Raw genomic sequence first — 25,658 nt, forward strand, 5'->3', positions numbered from 1 at the left:
ACATTTACATTGTTACAGCAGCAAAAGGGGTATACAGCAGAGTAAAATGTATAATTCATAAGTTGACAAATAAACAGTAAAGTAGTTCAGGTGAACCGTCCCTTTAAGTAAACTGTGTTACTGGAAATGCTTATTGGTCTCTATGGAAGGAAAATCCATCCTGTTTATGCGCATTCCTAAAAAAAGGTCATATCATGTCATCTTCCTTGCAGGAAAACAGATTTGATGGTGGAAATGCCTGTTAGCTTTCTCATGAAAGGCTGGACATTTGGGCGTTCTTTGGAAACAAAAAACAAAAGCAGCTGCTAACATGGCAACTTCATCAACAATACATTGGAACTTGTATTAATTTCCTCTATTAGGGAAACCCCACTGACGCTAATAAGTTATCATCATAGTGAGGAGGTGTAGCATCATGAGGGGTGTAGGGTAAATTGTTTTCAGTAATAGGATGGTTGATTGGAAAGGAAAACATACCAACTATCTTACTAATTTATCATCATGTTTGTTTTCTGTTTTCCTAGATAAGCATTTCTTGTTTCTGAAAAATGCTCAGCCTCTTTCCTTTCACTAGTAATTCACTCAATGAAACATCAAAGAGAAAAATATTTTCTGGCTTATCTGTGCACCACTTTACAGATGGAGCCTCTGGTACTTCTACTGATTAAAGAAAAGGCAGTCTCAACTCTCATCCTCTCATCCATGTAGTTCATTTCCACAGTGAGAGTTGAAGGCTCTTACTCCAATTCAACAGGACCCATGACTGTTGCGGGGGTGAAAACACTCGTCAGGTGGTGGTGACCATATAGATGTCTGGCTTCCATCCCAGATTTTACCATCTAAATTTAAGCTTCTCACCAGACTTGCACCATAAAATATTCAGCGATGTGACCTAGAATAATTGAAGCGAAGCCTGGGGGACATTAAGATTGAGTGCAACACTCACATAACACATTCTATTCACTGCAACATATAGCTTAAGCAGCCATTGCAATAGGTTGGTCTATTTAATGTTTTAAAGATCTAACCGCTCTGCTTTAACACTGCTGCAAATGTTTATGACTACTGTGCCTATAAGTCCCCTCTCCACCCCCTCAATCCACTTGGTTCTGAGTTGAAAGCTTTGTCCCACTTCCATATGTTAATTGTATGCAGGTTTTAAGTAGCCCCAACTCTTACTATCTCAAAACATTTTGTATAGACACTAAATCCACACTATTGTCCCATAATGCAATGCATGCAAGAAACAGAAGAACCACTGACAACTGCAAAACATTTAAAAAAGAGAATCAAGAGAGCTCTACACTAGTTGAAACCAAAGCACAGCAGAGGCTGATGGAATTGTCATTGGGTTTGAAGGTATTTGGTCTTACACCAAAGTGTTGGTCACATTAAAATTTTTCTTATTATGGCACCAGATAATAGGTCAGAGCATTACGTTTAGTACAAGTCACCTTCGTGGGACCATAAACATCAGTAGCAACTTGCAATCCATCCAGTAGCTGTTGAAATATTTAGGGAGAGAAGCCACCTCATGTTGACCCTATAGGAAAATAAGAGGATCAGAATGACCATCAACGTCTGTGTGCAATTTCATGGCAATCCATCCAATGGCTGTGGAGATGTTTCAGTCCTGACCAAAGAGATGGGCCAACCAACTGTCCAACCTCGATGTCCAGAGAAAAACTGCTAATGGGGCTAAAATATTATTAATGTGTATACTTTGAAAATAATTCACAGTAAAAAATGAGTAGGCTATGTAGTATTGAAATGGATTTTTTTTAATTAAAATTCAAGTCAGAGGGAGGTCTGTTTTTATTAAAAACACCTTCTCCATCTCTGCTTTGTAGAGTTTGATTAACATTTACTGGAAGTAAAAGTCTAAATGCCAGAGATCAATTTTAAATATATGTCATTCACATGAAACAGTCTGTTCCATGTGTGGATTCTTGTTCATCCAGGAAAAAAAAAACAACCCTGGTCATATGTAAATAAAGGTTACCCTGTGTAAATATTCAGCATTACATAATGTTAAACATCTACAGTGTAAACAGCTGCAGAACAGTGTGTGTATATGTCTGACTGGTGGGTTTACTATGTACCGCCTATTACACTGAGCCTTGATAAGAGATCTCTGGGGATAACTCAGACAGTGCGCTTGTGTGTGTGAGCAGTGTGTGTCATCGCCTATAGGTGTGCCCCAGAGTCTGTTTCACTCTCTCTCTCTCTCTTACCCTCCTTGTCTCCTAGTGACTCTCTCTGTGTGCCCCCTTGTCTCCTTGTCCCTCTTTTTCCCACCTTCCCTGTGTCAAACTCTTGGTCACTCAAAAAACAACCCCCGCCCCCCCTCCCCCCCGCAACATGCACACATTTCACTCTCACTCTATTTTTGATCACATTCCAACGCAGTGACTTCAGGCTAGAAATGGGAAAGCGTGTGTGTGTGTGTGTGTGTGTGTGTGTGTGTGTGTGTGTGTGTGTGTGTGTGTGTGTGTGTGTGTGTGTGTGCGTGTGCGTGTGCGTGTGTACGTGTGTACGTGTGTGTGTGTGTGCGTGTGTGTGTGTGTGTGTGTGTGTGTGTGTGTGTGTGTGTGTGTGTGTGTGTGTGTGTGTGTGTGTGTGTGCCCCATGACGTCAACTGTTTGTTTGCGTTTGCTGTTTGTGTCTGGGGCACCGGCTTGTTAGATAAGCAGGGTGGGAGTGTGCCTGTGCGTTGAAGTGAAGAGAGGAGAGGAGGGAAATGCCAGACATGAAAGAGTGCATGGCAAATGTTCCGTTGAAGGTTTGGCCTCAGGAGTGATGAGCTTGTCAACTTTACAGGCTCTTCATTGTCGAGCGTCCATGATGATTGAGTGTATTCCTAGTTCTCTGTCTCTCCCTCTCCCTCACTCACCCCAGCCGGAGGAAACTGCTGCATAATGATAACAGACTCTGAGACAATGTGTTCAACGGCCGTAAATACACATGCTCAAACACACGCGTTTCGTGCACACTACGCACACAAGCATTGTGCTGGTGAAGCTCTGGGGTCAAGGGTTGTGCCTGTGTTTCAGATAGTCTCCAGTCCTCCTGAAATTATTTATCAAATATGGAACAATCCGGACATACCAGACGTATTTCTGAGTTATTTCCTTCACTTCCCCCCTCCCCCCCCCCCCTAAAATGACCAGTTTGAATAAAAAAATTATCCCTCTGCCTCCTTCCCTCCCCTTGCCTGGACCTTGTCTGCCCAGTGATAGGGTCAGATTGGGTTTATTTTTGGCTGTTTGCAATGCTTCAAAGTGTACCGAAGCCCCAAGGGTTTCTCTTAAAAGCCTTTTGTTGCGTTTCGGGGGAGTTTTGGTCCCTCATATGTGGAGAAAAAAGGCTGAGGGAACAATTTCTAAAAACTTGGTCCCTCTATCTGAGAGGTTTGACCTTAACTGGTTGTATTACCTGCCACTGATGTTTTTGCCTTCTCTCTTCATTGAATAATAAATACATAAAATAAGTTTTTATTGTCTTTTGTGCAAAACAATTAATAATAATAATAATTAATAGGTTTTATATAGCGCTTTATTGCCTAGGCACTCAAAGACGCTTTACATTTCCTGGTTCAATTCGTTCACACTCAGTCATACCGGTGGTGGTAAACTACGAGAGTAGCCACAGCTGCCCTGGGGCAGACTGACGGACGCGTGGCTGCCATTCAGCGCCAACGGCCCCTCCGACCACCACCTCAAACATACAGCAATCGTACACATTCACACAGGGCAAGGTGGGTGAAGTGTCTTGCCCAAGGACACAAAAACCATGACACAGATGGCCAGGCGGGGATTGAACCGCCAACCCTTGGATCGTTGGCCAACCCGCTTAACCACCTGAGCCACAGTCTCCCGAATCCATGCAGTGTCTCCTATAGCCTCTCTAAAAGTGTTGTATACAGTATACAGGTTAATGATTGAGTTCCTTTAGCTATGAACACAGATATAATGATGTTGAGTGCTTGATTATGCAAAACAAATGTAGTTGTGTAAACTTATTACATGCTTTTTTAGGCTACTATACTATAGGCCTACTGAAAGAAAAAGTTTCTTATAGGTTTTGGTGAGCAAACAAACTTCACAAATTCACTTCTAGGGCGCTTTGTTGTTGGTATAGATAGATTATGTTCCCCAACCGCCACGCCCCTGCATCTCCATCCTGTCCTCGTGTTTGAAGTAATTTCCCCTCTGAAATGAGGTGACTGTGGTGTCAGACAATTTAGTTTGCTTCGAGATGGGCTATAATAAAACCCTGCTGCAGCATCTTTTGGAGAAGCTCATTCAATGACTTCACAGTAAAAGGTTTTGGGCTTATGAGCAGCTTCACTTTAAAAGGCAATAGTATTTCCTGACTTGGGGTAAAACATTAAATTGGGAGTTTAATGGTGCTTGAGAAGCCTTTATACAGTGTACCAGTCACGTGCAACTTTTCTGGACATAGTTATTCCTGGAAAGATGGCTCCACTGTGTGTCAGGAGGCCTGTATAGCAGCTTTTCAACAGTTTCATGGAGGTCACACATATCAGCACTAGAGGGCGCCCTAAATTCTGTTATTGCCAGATGCACCATGCACTGAAGTGTTGGAACGAGACCGGAAACTGGTTGAAAGTGTACAACATCATCACTATGGTCGTGTACATAGAAAAAATAATAATTAAAAAATGATTATATTATGCACTACTTCCTGGGAAAATGTCTTTCAGGTCTTAATATACTTTTAAAAATAGTAGAAACTTCATTTATCATTGAAGGCTATTACAATAGTAAACAATAGTACTTATCAAAAATAAAAAGTTAATTATAAATTTAAAATGTTCATAGTCCTTTAGCTCTGATTGTTGAAGTCTCAACATCACATAAGGGGATAAGTGTAATTTGTGTAGGCTATTGATAATAAAAATGTTAAAAATAATGATGATATTATTATTGTTGTTGTTGTTGTTGTTCCCTATTATTATAAAATATAAGTAAAAACTGACATTATCAAAATTATAACCAAAATAACAATATTAACAACGATGAAAATGTAATTAGTTTGAAATAAATAGTCATAAAACACCGGCCCAGAATCGTTACGCAGAACTTTATTTTGAAAACCGTAACCGGAAGCCATTGTCTCCATGCTGCGCTGCTGACTAGCTTCACTTAGCTACTGACTGTCAACATAGCGGCGGCGGAACCTCCAGCCAGGCTGTCATAACAAGCGTCGGACTGAGTAACTGCCTCAGCCCGCAGTTAAAGCCCTGCCAGCTCCAGACTTTAGTAATAAGTAGCATTTTTTTAGGGGGGCTTTGACAGTGTTAAACCGAGTTATTTCAACCGGAGCTTGGTGGTCGTGGGGGCTGAAGAGAGGATTATCATTTCCTGACAGTTAGACAGTTAACCGCCTGGCTGTTGGATTGGCGTGGTGTTTTTCTTCAAAACCTCACATAAAGTAACATTGCAAGGTAAGTTAAGGACAAAAGAAACATATGTATTCGCTTACTAACCTTCAGCTGGTGTCCTTGTTGCCCGTGTACTGCTTCGGGATGCTTTGTCGATTAGTCATTTGTGTCACTGCTAAGTTAGTTTACTTTTAAAACATTGCTATTTTCAGAGCTGTGTTAGCAAAGTGTATGGCTACTGTCGACAAAGTTTAGTAAAATAGCTAACCTAAATAAGTTACTTTCTAGCTGAAACGATATTTAAGAATTTAAATGTTCAAATATTATAGAATACCTAGACATTTTCTAATTACAGCTGTTTATTTTTTTTAAATGTGTTTTTAATATATTTTACCCATAGACTGTATGGTTTTACGCCATACCCTTCGAGTGCAGTCCTTTTACCAAGTACCCCTGACTGCATTCAGCTTGTGACGTCTGTCAAAAGTGAAACATGATGATGCAACTGTCATGCAGACAACGCGGGTGTAGTTTGTATCATTTCTAAATGTTTGTAATTTATTACAATTGGCTGGAGGACATGTTATGTGGGGACCACCAGGAGTCCTTCAGGGGCTTCAGGGTGTGTCTCTTGAAAAATAGAGTGTGTACATTAAGCAAAACTGGGGATGAGGTTACATTTTTTATTTTTTTAAACAACTTTACAGCCTTCCTTTTTTTCACTGCACATTTTGGAACAGGTTCGTATTCAACTGGACTTTGTTATGCATCATTTGCTTGAATTTCTTAGTTTTTTGTATAGGAGTCGGGACCATGTACAATATTTAACATAAATATTAGCATTTCTGTCATACCAGAGATAGCTTATAAAAAAAAGTTTACTTGCAGTCCCTTGAAAAGTTCAACTGTCTAACTCTGATGTGTTTAATTCTCGGTTAGTTTTAAGGTAGAGCTGTGTGTTAATGTTTCAACGGAAACATATTGTGCTGCTTACATCATAATATTAAACAACTGAAAATTATTATTAAAATATGTTGTTAGGACTTTTCATCTTAGTTTTATAAACTCAATTATAGCACTAAAACAAGGATATTTCACCAATAAATGGATAAAAGACAAAAAAAATCTAGACAGTCCTACTGTCACTAAGAGAGAAAGAGAGACTGTAATGAAAGCATCTGGTTCTCATTGATATAAAGCTATTGGTAGCTCCTGCTCAGCTAAATAAGATGTAGTTTGTGTTAGCTTGAGGCAATTTGTGTAAAGCCATTTCACACAGATGACTCACCCGCTGCTATGTTTGTCTGAGTCATATTTCAAACACACTGTCCTAAAGTTAGCCACAGTATTCAACAGTTTGCCAGCCCGTTTTGGCTTGAGGAGAACTAATTCTCTGCATTCCTTTCTTTGCCGGCTGCTCGCCACTTTCCCTCAGCCCATTTATCCCCTTCGTTGTTTTGTTTTCACTCTCGACTAACATTTCACACACACACACACACACACACACACACACACACACACACACACACACACACACACACACACACACACACACACATTCTCCTGTTTCATTTTTCCTCTCTCCTCTGTCATTGTATCCCTGTGTGCAGTACCATTCATCCTTTAATCTTTGTTGTGCAGCCTGTCTGTGTGTCTCTCTCTCTTTTTGTTGACCCTCCCGTTGGCTTTGTCCCATTCTGCTCCAGCTCTTTCTCTCTCTCTCTCTCTCTCTCTCTCTCTCTCTCTCTCTCTCTCTCTCTCTCTCTCTCTCTCTCTCTCTCTCTCTTTCTCTCTCTCTTTAGCTCTCATTACCTTTATGCTCTTGTCATTTTTTTCTTCTTTGTCTGTGCCGTACTACCAGAGTCAGTGGTGGTCAGAATGCTGGACCAGTTACAGTGCCACGCCCAGAGCAAACAACCACATCACCTTTGATCCACCATAGATGCCTGTAGCTGTGGTTCATTGGGCCCACACTTGCTTTAACGTGTGTATATGCATATGCATGTATTCGTCTTGGCTGATTTCATACACTGCTGTTGAGTCACTGTAGTGGGTCACAGCTGCATATTGTTCACACGCGCAAAAGAAGTTAACCCATAGTGTGTATATATTAATTGATAACCGGTAAATCCTGTAAGGGGATGTTAGATAGCAACGGCATGAGTAAGGCAGCAAAACTGGTGTTCAGGATATGGTTTCAACCTCAAGCCTATAGGTTTGACATCACTTTCTGTGGGCAGAGCACTAAAAAATACCTGGCACGCAAAGTTTCATGTGCCAGACGATATGATGCACTTCTTACTGCTGCGGCTAGGCTGGCTGGTTGGTTCTTGCAAGAGAATTGCTGCAAGAGTATAGCAGTCGGTGTGTCCCCTATTGTTTCTGTCTGCACATGGGATATTCTTGTTCAAATGAGATCTGCCCATTCGTCACATCACATAGTAACTCAGGGTTATACTGTAGTGCAAAGCAAGAGGGACCAAGGCAGAAACTGTTTAACCCTGCAGTGAAAGACAAAGGTTCTTTAACATCAAAATTCAAAAATTGTATGTAAAATATTATTTAGTTTTTTTATTAAGATTATGAGGATGTGATGATGGAATTTATAGGATGAGTCAAACGCTCTTCCTACATTATTTAAGATATAGTATTTAGATATTGAGCCATGGTTCGAAGGTGAAAATGACAGAAAGAAGAGGGGGATCAATAGCTGTGTGTGCAGGGGTGTTCTCCTGCTTTAGGAGGGGGTTGGTAAACGTTCAGGAGGGCAAAACGCTGAGCTAGGCTAGGCTGCACTGGGATGCCATTTAAAGGGGAAGAGAGGATTTGAAGGAGTTATCGTATGAACTGCTCCTTTCTCTCTACACTCTGAGCCAAAGCCTCCTAACATGCTTTGAGGAAATACGTTTTGTGAAAGAGTGGAGGGGCTGTTTGTTTGCTCAATGCGGGTTACAGGCACATGCTGCTGTTGTTGCTGTGGAGTCAAAATATTTGTGACCCCCATCTTACTGTTTTTGTTGTGTTTATGATAAATAATGGTTGTCTTGTAAGGTTGTAGGTCACTTTTTACTTCGCTCTGAGGTTTGTGTTAGCTGATAGCAATGTTAACTTCTCACTCCATGCAGTAGCAACATCCTTTTTTTTGTTATCCTTGTTAAATCAAAACTGTAGAGGAACATTAAAGTATTAAATCTTGACCTCTTTAATATTGGCTATCTGTGATGAAGGTCTTCATTTTAATTCGGCTTGAAACGTCTCCCTTGACACAGGCTTCAGAGAGGCTAGTATGCAAAAAAGCCAACGCAAGAACTGATTTACATAAACATCCTAGTGGTTAAACAGACACGAGAGGGAGAGTTTCAATAAATGCACACATTCATAGCTGAGAAAATGGCATTTGTGTTTAACTGATGACTGTGTGTTATACAGATGCAGGGTTCAATAGATTTCTTACACAAGCGCCTTTGGAAAATGAGAGCTCGCGTGTGGATTGTTTGGCGGCAAAAAAAAAAACAAGTATGAAGGTGTTTTGTGTTGTCCTTGTTTACAGTAAACAGAGAAAGCATGTCTGCTGGCATTGGCAACCAACCACAGTGTTAGGCACAGTCATATGTGATGTTGCTAGTATTACCTGTGTACAGCAACAACAAATATTTTTCTGATTCTCTGATGCAGTCCATCAACATACATGTGTACAGTATGTGTTACTAAAAATCCTCCTCACTTACTCAGTTGAACAGTTGCATGCGGAACTAGTGGGTGGTGATAACAAAGAAAAGAAAAGGATGTGGATAATAAATGTAATGTTAAGCATATGCTCTGAGGAACACTGAAGTAGGAAAACGTCTGGATTGTGTGTGAGGGTAATACATCTAACCTGTAAAAATGATTCAATTGAGATAAATAACGCTTCAACGGCCCTTTAGGGAGTGGATGCTGCTGTGTGCGTGAGTGCTGACTTCCTGCCTCTATCTGTTTCGAGTGCAAATAGCCACAGCTTCCCTTTCTCTCATCTTCTGCCGCTCTTCTTAGTAGCATTGGTTAGATACTGTTCTGCTGTAGTAATGTCTCCTGTGCCCGGCTAATGATAAAAGAAGGGTAGAAGGAGGGCCGCACTGGTTTGATTTAACTGTGAGCTGGGACTGCTAAGACGCAGGATATTCTTTTAAGTTACAAGACTGGATTACAAAGCAGATTCTACAGGTTAGTGTCTTCTTTGATGCCAAAGAATTAAAAAAAAAAAAAAGTCAGACTTGAGGAGAAGTGGCTGTTGCGAAGATAGATTACGCCCAGTGAAATGGATAAACTAGCATTTTTTCTAACTTTCAAAATCCGGTATCAAGATGTTCCACTTCAAACATGTTTATAGGAATAATAATCAGTAGGACAGACTGCTCATTTGGAAACAAATGAACCAATACATCAATCATATTTCAGTTAGTAAATCTTTGGCTTTTCTTGAGTTGATATCATGACATTTTGTTTGCCACAGGCGTCGGCACAGCCAGCAGTAAAGCCTGTGAGCTGCGGTTTATGCTAATCACCTGCACTCTAAGAACACACTGACCAATCAGATTGGGCCATTTTAAGACGCTGTTATATAATGAGTGTGATGGCAGCATTTCTCAAAGTAAATCTTGCGGCTACCTCTAGCATGTTTAGAACAGCAGGGAATCGCAGCTGAATTCAGGTGGTTGTCTCTGCTCTCGTCATCTACACCTGTTTATCTTGAAGACTTTCTCTTCATACTTTTCTTCACTTTTAGTATGGTTGGTCGGTCGAGGTATGTGTGACTTTTTTCACTCTGCAGTATTATGGCATGCTGTATTGACACTGTCTGTGCTTGTTCTTTAGGCTTGCATGTTCAAATGTGGTTGGGGTTTCCTGTTTTATATTTGCTCTGTGAATCTCTGTGAGTGTTGAATCTACAGAATGGCTCATGTAGATTAGTTGGATTATAGTCTGCCAAGATTACCCAATAGAGCATCTGTCAGAGAGTTACTGTCAGTACTACTACCAATACTACTGCTCTGTGTGTGTGTGTGTGTGTGTGTGTGTGTGTGTGTGTGTGTGTGTGTGTGTGTGTCCTGTAGACTTCACGACATACAATTAAAACCACAATGTGTATGGTCCTCCTGACCACTTCCTGCCAACGTGTCTTACTATCTTTCCTTCTTTGTCTTTCAGTCATGCCTCGTAGGAGTTCCCGCCTCATGTCCGGCGGCTACTATAATTCAGATGAAGAATCTGATTCGAGCTCCGTAACAAACATATCCTACCGTGAAAACCCTGTCAAGTAAGTAAACTCTAACTGTGTGTGTGTGTGTGTGTGTGTGTGTGTGTGTGTGTGTGTGTGTGTGTGTGTGTGTGTGTGTGTGTGTGTGTGTGTGTGTGTGTGTGTGTGTGTGTGTGTGTGTGTGTGTGTGTGTGTGTGTGTGTGTGTGTTAGAGTGTTTATAAAATCAATTAATAAATCAGCCTACTACCACCTAAAAAACATATCAAGAATTAAAGGGCTTATGTCTCAGCAAGATTTAGAAAAACTTGTCCATGCATTTATCTTTAGTAGACTTGACTACTGTAACAGTGTCCTTGCTGGCCTTCCAAAAAAATCTATCAGACAGCTTCAGCTAATTCAGAACGCTGCTGCTCGAGTCCTCACTAGGACCAAAAAAGTAGATCACATTACCCCAGTTCTGAGGTCTTTACACTGGCTTCCAGTCACTCAAAGAATTGATTTCAAAATACTGATGTTGGTTTATAAAGCACTAAATGGTTTAGGGCCAAAATACATTACTGATATGCTGATACGTTATGAACCGTCCAGAGCCCTTAGGACGTCTGGGACAGGTCTACTTACAGTCCCTAGAGTTAGGACTAAACGAGGAGAAGCAGCTTTTAGTTATTATGCACCAACAATCTGGAACAAACTCCCAGAGAACTTGAGGTCTGCTGCAACTCTCAGTTCTTTTAAATCGAGTCTGAAGACTTTTTTGTTTCCATTTTAACCTGCAATTTTCATTTTATTTGCTTCTTTTATTTGCTTTTAAATGTTTTATAATGTGTTTTATGTATTCTAATCTTGCCCCTGTAAAGCACTTTGAGTGGCCTTGTGTCTGAATTGTGCTATATAAATAAACTTGCCTTGCCTTGCCTTAGAGCGTGCATGCGTGATTCTAGTCAGCAGCTCTTAACTGTGTTGTTAAGCAGTATTTGTCCTTTGTGCCACCTTCTCTCATGTGTGTATTTGTGTTCTTGTTTATATTCTCACCAGGGTATTCAAGAAGAAGGGGGGGAACCGAAAGTCTCGTACCCCCACCATACCCAAAAGCAAGGCCAGTCCTGCCAGTGACGGTAAATACAATACAACATCCTATCAGTGCCTGAGTAAAAACGACATAGTATCCTGTCAATACAAAATAAGTAAAAATAGCATGAATGGAACAGGACTGGCAACAGTTTGAATAACATTTCAGAGCAGTGCTGATCCATTGTGAATGGAATAAGTATTGGACTGTTCTGTTGGTTAGACAGCAAAGCAACGTTAAATGTAACAATCGGCAGGCTAATAATATGCGCTTATATATATATTTTTTAAATAATTTGCTTAGAACGTATTGGATCGAAGAAGTGATCCCAAAATAGTTTAGATTATGATCCCTTATAACAAACCAGTCCATACTTGCGACCCCTCATCACTGTGGCTGCGGTCATATTTCTACCTATTGTACCCGTTTACCTAAAGAAGGATGTTAAATTCTTTAAAAGAAATGTATTGCAGTTTAACAAGAAAATAAGTTATTCGTTATTATGTGATAATTCACAGTTGTCTGTTGCTCTTTAGATTTAGTTCCCTCAGACCTGAGTCCTTGCACTTCAGCGAGCAGCAAGACCCAGACCGAGACGACCATGAGGACCGTGTCGTACGTTTCCTACGTCGCCACCCCTCGGCCTGCCCTCACCCCGTCATCCAGCCGGAGTCAGACACCCACACTCTGCTCCTCCATAAGCCCCGAGCAGAGCCCCTTGGCCGGGCACTTTAACTACAGCAGGGCAGCGTTGAACTTCAGACCCAACTTCAATCCGCTGAGTGGGAGCGGCATAGACAGCTCGGGCTACTCATCCTCAGAGGGCACTCGCAGGAATCCCACAGCAGCAGCAAACCTCACCTGCAGCAGCAGTAGAAGCCCCAGTAACACAGTGGCTGAATACACAAGCAGATTCAGCAGTGCTTTCTGTGGTGGGTAGGGCAGTGAACAGTATGTGTGTTTGCATGTGTGTCTTCTTTGCATGCCTTTGTAATCATTTCATTGTTTCCTTTGTTTTGTGCAGACTCAATCTCATTGATGGCCACTGCAGTACATACTAAAGTAATGCATCTAAGAAATTTAGGTATGGTGTTGGTGTGTTCATTATTTATTTTTCTTTGCCTATATTTAATTTCATTTTTTTTAATTTAACTTTTATTTATCCTCGAGAGACCAATAGAGGGGTGACCCTCATTTTCAATGTTTGCACGTGTATGAACAGGAACGTGTGCTTATTTTTCTTGCATTGTTCAGTGGATTTGTTTTGTATGTGTCCACATACGTATACTGCTTTCACATGTCACATTGTTGCACGGCTCCATTTTTGCATGGATTTGGCTCCAGGTTATTAAAAGATTATCTTCTCCCTGCAGCTAATACTTCCTTTAGCAGTAACATGAAGAAGGCTTGTGGTCTGTTACTCCTCCTCCTCATCATACTCCTATGTAAGTCACATAAACATTTAACAGATTCAAGTTTGCATGTCGGTACATTTTGAGACACCTCAGCATACCCCGGGGCATTTGGAGTGTTAAAGGTGGAGGCGGCAATTAAGGAGAAAGCTTAAATCTGTGAATATCTCCTCACGATCACAACAAAATGCTGGTTAAGTATACAGCCTAATTTCTGTAAACAGGCTTGTTGCTATCTATGGTGGGCCCCCTTTGTATACCAGTTTACAGAGCCTCGGCTGTGAATAAACGACAAATAAAATACCCCTCCATATCACTTTTAAGTTATGCTTTGAGACAATTTAAAGGAAATATAACTTTATTTATCAATGATCACTTTAGAGACTGTTTTTTTTATCAAAGATTCCTTAAGTTTTGTTTGTAGCTTTCTCGTTTTGTTAATATTTGAGTTAATTTCAAAAAGCAGCACATACCTTTTTGTAGCCAGATAATGATATTTCCTACTGCAAGACCTACTGCTCAGGGTTTTCCCCACGAAATGGGTTAGCAGACGTGATAGGGTCTGCCCCACACACACACACAGCAGCACTGCTTGCTTGTTCTCCTCTGCTTGTGTGGAGAGTTTTACCTCACATCCCCACCTCAGTGTGACTGAATGAGTCACAGTAAATGTCAATGATTTAGAACGTAGAATCAGGCAATGTTTAATTTGGGCAGACTTTGTCTCTCTGTCTTAAGTGCTGTTCTTAAGGCACCTTTCCTCCTGTTTTCTCCAGGTATTTGGTTCCTCTTCCCTTTGTTGACCCCTCTCCTCTCTGGTATGACTTTCACAACGACCCTGTCACAGACAAAGCCCAATCGGCAGCCTGTTATCCCCACCACTCCTGGTCCTCAACCAATCACCATGAATCTACCTACACCTGTGCTGGTAGGGCGGATCATCCTCATCCCACTGGTTATATGTGTGTGTGCTGGGAAGGGTGAAATTAAACATGATTGACATTGGATGAGTGAGTGGATGGGTAGATTTATAGATGACTATCGATTATTTAAAATGTGTCCAAGCTTCTCCAAGTAACTTCTGAGCTTCTGAGGAATTGACATCTTCAATCTAACCCTCTGGTGTAAAATGTGAATTTCTCTGTTAACATCTTGAACAATTTGGTTTTTATTTTTGTATTCCACATTTGAATATGATTGAGGGACATTTAAAGAGCAAAGTGAACAAGAACAAACACACAGCAGAATTGAGGGTACACAGTACATAACAGTACATAGCAACATATGGGGATTGTTGGCATGAACATTTGGTGTCTTTTTTTTGTAACGTCTGTGTATTAAGAGTCCTTTTTTCCCTCTAGGATCAGGCTGTTGTGGCGGCTGCTGTCGAAGCAAAGATGCAGAGTTTTATGGTAAGACACAGATGGTCTGCAGATTACCTACTGTAAAAATATCAAATATGATTATATGAACAATCCTAATTATATTAGATCCACCAGCTTCAGTTTGTTTTGCAGAAAGCCCTCTCAAAATAAATAAAAAATTAAAATAAAAAAACTATAAGGGAAAGAAGCCTAAATTAACATTGAGTCCTTATATTTGTATCCAAGGTAATGCCTGTTGGGTGTGACCTGTGTCTGTTTGTTGCAGGAGGAGATGAATCTGAAGCACACACAGCTACAGCAGAAGCAGGAACACCTAATCTCACAGGTAAATGAATCTTGCTCTAGGTTTGTGTCTTGTTTCCCTCATTCCTTTCTTCTTAGAGTTAACACACTCGCTCTGTGTGTGGTGTAAAGTCCTGCCTGGTGTGGCCTGAAACCCAGCTGTGCTAGAGTAACATCTAGTGGTGATGATGGGTAACTGTGTGTTTTTCTGCATGATTTTGTGGCTTTCATATTTTGGATTGTGTAACTTCCAAGTACTCTGGAAGTTTAAACCTCTGCCAGTCGCGAACAAGCTTCCAACTGGTTGTCCAAGACATCATTCTTGTAGTGAAGAGAGTGTGTATGACAGCCAAATTTGGGCTACAAAGAGTTCACCTTCCAGCAGATATGTAGGGTTTTAATTACAACAGGACCACATCTGGAAGCCTCAACACTACCCTCTTACACTGCAGGGCCGGCTAGACTGATTTGAGCGATACTCATCTTCCCTGACACTGCCCAACACTTCTCTTCCAATCTCACCCTTAGTACAGTGGTGACTGACTCCATTTTCTCTCTTTCTCTCTCTCTCTCTCTCACTTTCTGTCTCTCTGTCTCTCTCTCTCAGAGGCAGGACAGACTACAGCTGGACTTGGACCATGTGCAGGCCAAGCTTGAGGTTGCAGAATCGAGCAATCGGTTGCGTCTGGAGCAGGAGGTTGCCGGGTTGGGCAGACAGATGGCAGACTACCACACAGACGGCCGCTCTATCTTTGCCAGCCTCAGCACGAAGATCCAAACGTTAGAGAACCAGAATGCCGAGGTAACAAGCGCTGGTAGAGATGTGCAGTACACAACAAGACAGACTCAAGATTTTGAGCGGTTAATTCAATCTTTTGTTCATGCTGACTTAGTGTTTCCTTCTGATTGTGTGTCTTTAATGTGACTGCCTGTTTTTTTTTTAGCTGTATGAGGAGTTGTCATCCATCCAAATGATGCCCCCTCCAGCCCCCTGTCCTGATGTTAGCACCAGCCACGACCACAACCGTCTCACCCCAGAGCTCCAACAGGCCATGGAGAAGTGGCTCACTGATCGCATCAAGGTGGGTCGGAGGGAAAGATGCTCTGGATAACTCTCCAGATTACTTACAGACTCTTAAGCCTGTATAAATATAATAACAAGTGAATGTCTTTCTACTGCTGCATATGTGATGGGATCAATATTAATGGGGTTTGTGTGTGAATGTGAATCAGGAGCACGATGCTTTCATGCTCCTGGACAAAGGAAGCTCGTCAGACTGTGGACGTCCCATGGCCGACAAAATGCCCGACTTTGCCCTGGAGACTCAAGGTTTGATTTCTATGGCACTGTTACTTGGCTTTATTTTCAAAAAAAAATGTAATATGCTGTAGTCACCCTTGGGGAAATTGAACAATCATCAAATTTTATATTTTTATGGTTGGTAAAACAAAGTTAAAAATAGATAAAAATAAGCTATAATATGTTATTTGTATGTTCACATTAAAGGGGCACTGTGTAACATTTTAAGTAATTTAATAGCTAAAATCAATATCCTCATTCATAAATATGTCCTCATTGGTGTAAAATCACCTCTGCCAATAATCTGAATTATCCTCCTGAGCGGAGAATTACAAATATTAATATACATTTTGTACATTGAGAGGGTAAGTCTTATGGAGGCATCCATGTTTTTGGAATGTCATCAGGTGCATTGTTTAAAATGTAGAATTGTTCTTGTCCTTGAAGGCCACTGTAGCTTCTGCTATTATTCAAAAGGGGTGGGTTACCCAGGGAGCAATGCAATCTAGAACTTTGTAGAAGTTTCTTGATGATGTCATATTACACAGTGCCCCTTTTAAGATGGAAACTTGGCTATTGATCATGTTAGAATTTCACAATAAAATGTTTTTGCAGGTGCCAGTGTGATCAGCACCAGGTGTTCAGAGACCTATCGTATCCGCTCAGCATGTGTTACCCTGTTTGGATTCCCTCTGTGGTACCCATCTGAAAGCCCACGCACTGTTATTCAGGTATTCACTTGCCTCCCTCCAATATATTATCTTAAATCTTGTTGCATCCTTTTGTCTATCCTCCTCTGCTCCCCCTTTCCTTTCCTCTCTGTTAGCATGTCATGGTATTACTTTTTTCACTTCTCGGTCAGACACTGACCATGTGATATACTCCCGCCCCCCCCCCCCTCCCCCCCTCCCCCACAGGGTTTCCCGGTGCAGCTTCCAGGGAAATGTTGGGCGTTTCACGGTGTGGAGGGGACCCTTGTGATCTCCCTTTCTCATCCCATCACCATAACCCATGTGACACTGGACCACCTGCCGCGCTACAACTCCCCCACCGGCCACATAGACTCTGCCCCCAAAGACTTTGAAGTCTATGTGAGTGCTCCAAGTCCACTGCAGTCCTGAAATGTACTGTAGTGGCGCAATCCAGGACTGCTGCTGTTTGAAAAGTGTTTTGAATGTCCTGCATGCCCACTGCTGTAGAATTTATTAAAAAAAAAAAAAAAAAAAAAAATTGGAAAGGTGCATCAGCTGATGAGAATGAGAAACTATAGAGTTATTTTTGAATGTAGTCATGTTAATTCTGCTTGAAAGGTGTACATCTATTGGCCATCCTAAAATGTTCTTAATTTTTAAGTCCTGTGAAAGAAAAGATTACCATATGGATTCTGAATAGCCATCACTCTGACATATTTGTGATATGCTTTCTCTTTTTCTCAGGGAATGAAAAATGACACAGAGGAAGGAACACTGCTGGGGACGTTCACTTACGATGAAGATGGACAGTCAACACAGACGTTTAGGCTGCTTGTGAGTTCAAACTGACAAATATGAATAGGACATGGCCTAACTACCTCCTGCTCTATTTTTTTTTAAGTCAATGTTTGCTAAATATGATGTGAAAAAGTGTAAAACATCTGACAATTTGATTTCTTGGATTTGTATTTCTTTCTTTCTTTATATCTGAACTGCACAATTTTCCTTACATTTTTTCTCTTTTTATCATTTTCTTTCTTTCTTTTATATGCAGAACCCCAGTGAGATGGTGTATCGATTTGTGGAGCTGCGTGTCCTCTCAAACTGGGGTCATGTGGAATATACATGTCTTTACCGCTTCCGTGTGCATGGACAGATCGCCTCCACGTGAGACCCGAGATTCACTGAGGCCGACGTGACGGCTCATTCCAACATATCAGAAAGTACATTTGCAAAGTGCACTATATTTTTTAAAGAAAAGTCAAATTCTATAGGGCGGCCTGAGGTACAGTCGGGATCTAATGCTACTGAAGAAAATGTTAGTGTTGAATAATGTCACTTCTGTGTGTCAGCTGATTTTGCTGTGTTTTGAATTGCGTAGTGGTAAAAGTGACATAAATCATTGTACTATCTTCGTGCACAATTTAAGGTGCACAATATTTGAATAAATGTACAGAATGAAGTGTAAAATATGTTTCTAAAGACCAAAAATCTACATTTTGCATAAAGTCATGCCAACTTAATGTTTCCGGTCATGTGAGAGTGCCATAGAATAATTTTACTACACATTCAAACAGTGTAAATCTCTTTCATTTTTACCACGGAGCAGCTGTAGTGGAACAAATGAGTGTTGAAAGCCTTTACTTACCTGCTCAATAACAAGTGAGTGGAAAAACAGTGTTTTTACGTGAAGTTTATCGACCCATATTTCCACTGATGGTCTTGGGTTTTACAATCAACACAGTTGGTTTCTAGCTTGCATCTTAAGGTGTCCTGCCACAACATTAAGTTTAACGAAAGTGACTTTTGCGAAGTAAAGAAAATAAAAATAAAATTGTCTTACATGCTCAGCCCACTCTGGGCACAATATATAGAGATCTAGCTCATGACACAGCTGTTGAAACATCTGTGACACCATTTTCTGATAGGATTCTCTTCATATGTTGCTGATGTTGAAACTGATGGTACGTACCTTCCTATGAACAAAAGGTAGAAAATATGCAGTGAACATTTTTAATCAGTATTGTTTGTTATTGTGAAGTTAAAGTTTGATTTAATATTCCTAAAAAAAGGTCAAATATGCAGCTTTGTTACATTTTCGAGTTAGTTTTGATTTTATGCCGGTACTTGAATACTTGAAAACCTCTTTTTTCTTACCTCTTTAAAAGACATCATGTTGACTCCATGACGTCTGTCTTTCTGCGTCCTTGTACATAGCACTTCACATTTGTATCCAAACAGCCAGGAGAGTAATGTGTTATTTATTTGTAACGTGAGAATATTGATTTATGAATTCCATCACAGCTTGACAGTACTTAGTAATTACGGTACTTTTCAACATGCAAGGCAACATAAAGTTTACAATTTCAATATTTTTAAAATATAGAGTACCTGTTCACACAAATATTGTTTTGACCACACACGCACACACAACATGACTGTGTGTCAGCTTCTTTTTACATGTATTTGTTGTCCAGTACATTTGGACAGGAAGTGGTGGAGAAAAAATGACTTGTTGTTATAATGAAATGCACTTAGGGTGATTGCAGGTAAAATCCATCATTTGTCTCATATTTCCTTCATAAAATGTACTATTAAAACAGAGAGGTAAAGGATATAACGGAGCTTTTTTACAAGGCATAAACACACATTTAACTTTTCCTGAAGTGGTGCAAGGTGGATACAAATATTTTGATATAATTTGTGCAGGTGACATGAATTTATAATCCTATTGTATTGTTTCTTAATTTAAACTGATGATAATTTTTCTTTGGTGCAGTATTTATATTTAATTTGCAGTGCTTAAGAATCTTTTGAACTTCCTCATGGTAGTCACACTTTTTAACAAATTTTTTGTATTCGAACTTGATTGGCTTTTCGTAAAAATACACAGTTCAAAGTACAATGTATTGTATTCTACCTAAAAGAGGCGAAACCTTTTTTCTTTTTCATGTTTAAAAGCTGTTGACCAGCTAATGTTTCATCTTTGTGTAGACATGCTCTCTTCTGAATACACAATACAGACAGTGTAATCCTATAAGTTGCCTGAGAACAAAGCTTTAGTGTGTTTATCTTTTCTCAATTAAAAAACATAAACTTAAAAATTAGCTTCAACAATAAATTCAGACCATCATTGCCATTGCTGAGAATGTATTCTCTTTTTCTGATTCTGATGTCAGACACACTGCCTGAGGATTTGACTATGAATGCCTATTTGTAAGCCAAACTGGGATGCTTGTCTGATTTATTAAATAAAGAAAATACATGATATTTTTGTAATCATTTATATTCTTCTATCTTGTCCTATTTTCTATTGTGTCCTGTAGACTTTTTTTAAGCATGCTCATAACAATGTGTACTTGCAGGCACCATCAATCAAAATCTATTTGTAAAGCACCTATTCATACAACAAAATGTAGCACAAAATGCTTCACATAATAAAAACAATATAGTGATTTACAACCACAATGAACTTTACCAGAGGTCCCATGATCCAGGCAGAGAGTAGTGCTGTGTAGATCAACACAGACAATTTCCTGGCAGACACAAGGCTCTTATTCATGGAGGTTTATTCTGTGTACATTTGAATAACCAAAATCAAAACTGCGAGATGATAGGTCACAACTACCTTCATTGATGAATGCAAAAAAAGAGTTTCTGCTTCATGAAAATCTAAAGCAATATATTACAAATTATATTTTACAGTTCACGGGTTATCATTGGGTCATTACGGTTACTACAAGTGCAAAATGTGAATCAACTTTGTGACATCTTTAGGTTTTACTGGTAATATGGCCTAACATACCTGTATTATGGTATTTATGCAAGCGTGTGTATTGTTAACCTGTGCATGTTCTTAGGTCATGTGGTGTTAGACATTGAGTGTAACCACATTTCCATCTAAATTAAAGGGGTTCTCTCTTCTTTATTTATACACTTTCATAAAGTTGAGTAACTTGGGAGGGACCAATTTAAAAAAAGGTAGATCAAAATCCAAGCCCCAGAGGCTGAGATAGCTTGATTTATATTCATTCCTATAATTAGTTAGACGGGACCCTTCATTTCCCATATTGCAACATGGTGGCATCCTTCACTTGTCTCTGTATTGCTATAGTTTCAAACCCCAAACCAAACCCCCAGTATGTCGAACAGGATTTGTTATATGTTCACTATTGCACGTTTGTCATGACTCTGCAAGCTTGTATTCCCAACAGGGTTTTCTCTACACTTAACACATTCAGGGTCAATTAGTAACGCCTTGCATTAGATTTCTCATTTACACTTATCTTGCATCACCTGTTTACTCAACAGTGTAAAGTTACATCAGTGAAAACAAATGTTGAGCTGTAGAACCGTTATAAACAAAGAAATATACCCATAGGAACAGACCTGGGTTTGCATTTGCAATACAAGCCCTCACATAATAAATTAATTGGAGAAACAATGAAACAGTTACCACGTGCAGGTGGTTCAGCGAAACACCCTGAAGGCAAAGCGTGTTGATCAACCCCTTCAGAGTGCCCTTCACACATGAATTACTCATAGACTAGAGAATAAAACAAGAAACCTATTAATATTTTCCCCTGCAGCATGTATAACTTAATTACTTCTACGTGGACACTATGCCATTGCCAACCTTAACTCCACCTAAACACACCCCTTTGGACGTATCCAAACCGTCCAATCATTGAAGATGACTCAGCTACTCTATTTTGCATTAAGGCCCAATCACAGCTTGGGTTGGACACCACCTTGAGGAGAGGTAGCCATTGTTCTTCAGACCGGCCCAATCCAACCATAGCATTAATCCCTGTGGAGCATGCTTATAAGCCTATGGCCCCAGTGATCTGATGCTACATGCAGGAAAGTTCAGCAATAAGTGAAGAAGTCTTGGACTGCAGGAAACTTGGAACTCTGTTAAGGTAAGATGGGTTGATAAGATGTTTGGTTCCTCTGTATAGTCCATGTGAGGTGTTCTGTATGGAGCGTTTATGACTGACAGCAGACTTAAGGAAAACATTTGCATCCATGTTTAGTCTTTAAAACATGCTTCTCGGCATCAAAAATTTACAAAAATGAAACGTGGATAATGAAAACTAACCCTCTACTCGCCTTTCTTTCTCATAGCATCCTAGTTTCTTTCATACCAGCATCAGAATTTCTTCACCCAAAATGTTCAACGCCACCCTGAACGACACTCTCAACCTTTTTCTGAACTCTACCATCCCTGGCGGCCCTCGTGGACCTCCACCATGGTACCAGTTCCCAGTCTGCGCTGTGGCCCCTTATGGCTTCATCTTCTACTTTGGGGTCAAGGTGTTCAACCTGGCAGTGGGGACGCCGTGCAACGTCCTGGTCATCTGGCAGATCGCCACCAGGAAGAGCGACGCGTCTACGTCCGACATCTTCTTTTTCAACCTGGCCATCTTGGACACCTACTTCTGCCTCATGACTCCCGTAGATATGGTGAACCGGCTGCTGCTGGATGACAGTCGCATTTGGTACTCTCAGAGGTTTGCTTATGGGATCAAGGATGTAGCCCCTCTCTTTCTGGTGAGTTTTTGTTGTATGTAACACCAACTTTAGATTTTTTTGAGTTTGTGTTTTGTTAAATGTAGCCCTGATAGAGTGTAGAGTTTCTCCTTTGACAAGAGACCTTTAGACAGATAGCTTTATGTCTGTCTGGCTAGTTTTTTGAATTGTTGAACAATCAATTAAAAATGCAAATCCAGTCGTTTTGATTGAGCTCTCTCCAGACACTAGACTCAAACATGCTACCATTGGGGAAATGCATGGAGATATATACTGTAACATGATATCCCCTCACTGTTCTGCTTGCTCTAGGTGTGCATCTGTCTGGACCGTTACGTAGCCGTGGTGCACCCCGTGCTCTTCACTGGCATCCGGGACAACAGGATCCGCATTGGCATTTCGGCGGTGGTCTGGGGCTTGGTCCTGGCTCACGGCCTCACCAAGTGCACCCTGGGAGTCATGAGCGTCAACGAGGTCTTCAGCGCCGTCATCCTCTTTGCCTTCGCCGTCATGCTCTTCTGCAACTTCTCCGTCATTTGGGTCCTCAGGCGCTCCGTGGCGGGAAAGGAGGAGATGCACCCGGTGAAGAAGAAGGCCTTCAAGATGGTGCTGATCATCCTGGGCATCATCGTGGCCAACTACCTGCCACCCGTGGCCCTCATGCCCTTTGTGTCGTACTACTCCTTCGTCCAGTTCCGCTGCCAGATCAGCATCAGCGTGTTCTCCATCATGGACCTGAGCTGCAGCATCGAGCCTCTCCTCTACATCACCAAGATGGAGCGTGGGGACGGCATGTGCTGTGGGAAGAGAGTCCCTAAGAAGAAGCCGCTTGATGTTAAGGTTTGATCGAGCCGCCAGTTAGAAATTATTAACCCCGTCTTGGAAATGTCCCTCTAATGAATACATTCGCACTCGTTCCATGGTTAACTGGACAGATGCAGCCTAACCTACAATGATAAAATACAGTTGCAATCAAAATGATTTAACCCTCATTGCAAATAAGGTTTATAGGCTCAATTTAGAAATAAATATTTGACTACAATAGAAGTAGATTGGGCTGGTGGTAAAGGTTAAGTGGGTTTTCAAAACAATGAAATCTTCATGATTGAAATAAAAGAGATATTTTCCTGTAAAAGTTGAGTTAATTCTCATCATCTTTGGCAACAGGTTTACAAAACCTTTCTCGTTAACGAAAAAAATATTTTTGTCCATGTTAATGACAGCCTGGGGCAGAAACTGGTTTACAATGCACTGATAAGGCACTTAGCCAGTCATTAATTAAGACTCATAATCAGAAACTCACTGTGGGACCAATTAGCACTGTGTAATGAGTAGGCATGTAGATTATGTAAGTGGTTAACATGATAAATACATAACACACTGTAATTAATAAAGGAACCACACAAATAGCCAATGTAATGACTGTATTACATGATGATTTAAGTAACAATTACCTAAGAGTTTTTTTTAGAAATAGTTCAAAACTGACAATTACCATTAAAAATGTCAAACAATTAAAATATTTAAATAATTGAAACTTGTTTGTAATTATTGTGTCTGTGGTTGACCTTTTCTTTCTTAACAATGGATATGTTGTATTTTAAATTTTAAGTAAGATGACTTTTGGTGTGCACCAAAATATCCATATATTAGGAATGACCTCTGGCTCTGACATACAGTATCTCACAAAAGTGAGTACACCCCTCACATTTCTTCACATTTTTCTTTATATCTTTCCATGGGACAACACTGAAGAAATGACACTTTGATACAATGTAAAGTAGTCAGTGTACAGCTTGTATAACAGTGTAAATTTACTGTCCCCTCAAAATAACTCGACACACAGCCATTAATGTCTAAACTGCTGGCAACAAAAGTGAGTACACCCCTTAGAAAAAATGTACAAATTGGGCCCAAAGTGTAAATATTTTGTGTGGCCACCATTATTTTCCAGCACTGCCTTAACCCTCTTGGGCATGTAGTTCACTAGAGCTTCACAGGTTGCAACTGGAACCCTCTTCCACCCATTTATGACAGCATCACAGAGCTGGTGGATATTAAAGACCTTGCGCTCCTCCACCTTCTGTTTGAGGATGCCCCAAAGATGCTCAATAGGGTTTAGGTCTGGAGACATGCTTGGCCAGGCCATAACCTTTACCCTCAGCTTTTTTAGCAAGCCACTGGTCGTCTTGGAGGTGTGTTTGGGGTCGTTATCATGTTGCAATACCACCCTGCGGCCCAGTTTACGAAGGTTGAGTGCACGTGGTCAGCGTCGTACACAGAGGTTGGCTTTGGAAAATAGACGTATGAGTGCTGCCAGCATTGCTGAAGGGCTTGAAGGGGTGGGGGGTCAACATGTCAGTGCTCAGACCATACGCCGCACTCTGCATCATTAGAACATCATACTGGTCTGCATGGCTGTCATCCCAGAAGGAAGCCTATTCTAAAGATGATGCAAAAGAAACCCCACAAAAAGTTTGCTGAAGACAAACAGACTACGGACATGGATTACTGCAACCATGTCCTGTGGTCTGATGAGACCAAAATACATTTATTTGGTTCAGATGGTGTTAAGAGTGTAGAGCGGCAACCAGGTGAGGAGTACAAAGACAAGTGTGTCTTGCCTAGAGTCAAGCATGGTGGTTGGAGTGTCATGGTCTGGGGCTGCATGAGTGCTGCCAGCACTGGGGATCTACAGTTAATTGAATTCTAACATGTACTGTGACATACTGAAGCAGAGCATGATCCCCTCCCTTCATAAACTGGGCCGCAGGGCAGTACTGCAGCATGATAACGACCCCAAACACCCCTCCGAACGACCACTGGCTTGCTAAAGAAACTGAGGGTAAAGGTTATGGACTGGCCAAGCATGTCTCCAGTCTTAAACCCTATTGAGCATCTTTGGGGCATCCTCAAACAGAAGGTGGAGGAGCGCAAGGACTCTAATATCCACCAGCTCCTTGATGTCGTCATGAATGGGTAGAAGAGGGTTCCAGTTGCAACCTGTGAAGCTCTAGTGAACTACATGGCCAAGAGGGTTAAGGCAGTGCTAGAAAATAATGTTGGCAAAACAAAATATTGACACTTTGGGCCCAATTTGGAAATTTTTTCTTAGGGGTGTACTCACTTTTGTTGCCAACAGTTTAGACATTAATGGCTGTGTGTCGAGTTATTTTGAGGGGACAGTAAATTTACACTGTTATACAAGCTGTACACTGACTACTTGACATTGTATCAAAGTGTCATTTATTCAGTGTTGTCGTATGGAAAGATATAATGAAATATTTGAAGAAATGTTAGGGGTGTACTCACTTTTGTGAGATACTGTATACTGTATATAA

At 40.8% G+C, this 25,658-nt stretch overlaps 2 protein-coding genes across 4 annotated transcripts; both read left to right on the forward strand.

Annotated features, from left to right (window-relative positions):
- Positions 1-5,279: 5,279 nt before the first annotated feature.
- On the forward strand, positions 5,280-18,255 carry LOC307252392 (uncharacterized protein). Of its 3 annotated transcripts, none has more exons than XM_080030050.1 (16): positions 5,280-5,470; positions 10,595-10,703; positions 11,681-11,760; positions 12,251-12,646; positions 12,739-12,798; positions 13,088-13,159; positions 13,903-14,054; positions 14,488-14,538; positions 14,777-14,836; positions 15,401-15,595; positions 15,738-15,875; positions 16,027-16,123; positions 16,709-16,824; positions 17,011-17,184; positions 17,530-17,619; positions 17,840-18,255. In XM_080030050.1, the coding sequence occupies exons 2-16, from the start codon at positions 10,597-10,599 to the stop codon at positions 17,954-17,956; spliced, it is 1,905 nt and encodes a 634-aa protein (XP_079886176.1). In that variant the 5' UTR covers positions 5,280-5,470; positions 10,595-10,596; the 3' UTR covers positions 17,957-18,255. The 3 variants fall into 3 exon arrangements, with proteins under 3 accessions (XP_079886176.1, XP_079886178.1, XP_079886177.1); XM_080030051.1 differs by lacking the exon at positions 5,280-5,470 and adding an exon at positions 9,498-9,610; XM_080030052.1 differs by lacking the exon at positions 12,739-12,798.
- A 3,702-nt stretch (positions 18,256-21,957) lies between these two features.
- Positions 21,958-23,163, forward strand: LOC307252288 (G-protein coupled receptor 35-like; the record flags this gene model as incomplete). The annotated part of the gene is made up of 2 exons (XM_080029925.1): positions 21,958-22,338; positions 22,630-23,163. The coding sequence occupies 2 exons, from the start codon at positions 21,958-21,960 to the stop codon at positions 23,161-23,163; spliced, it is 915 nt and encodes a 304-aa protein (XP_079886051.1).
- Positions 23,164-25,658: the final 2,495 nt, after the last annotated feature.

This window comes from Ammodytes marinus (assembly GCF_949987685.1).
Source record: "Ammodytes marinus genome assembly, chromosome: 6".
NCBI classification, from domain to species: Eukaryota; Metazoa; Chordata; class Actinopteri; order Uranoscopiformes; family Ammodytidae; genus Ammodytes; species Ammodytes marinus.

Excerpts from the sequence above, each read along its gene's own strand:
- LOC307252392 (XM_080030050.1), top strand. The coding sequence starts at position 10,597 with ATGCCTCGTAGGAGTTCCCGCCTCATGTCCGGCGGCTACTATAATTCA. Across the intron at positions 10,704-11,680 it reads TACCGTGAAAACCCTGTCAA|GGTATTCAAGAAGAAGGGGG; the intron begins GTAAGTAAACTC and ends TATTCTCACCAG. Across the intron at positions 16,825-17,010 it reads GCCCACGCACTGTTATTCAG|GGTTTCCCGGTGCAGCTTCC; the intron begins GTATTCACTTGC and ends CCTCCCCCACAG.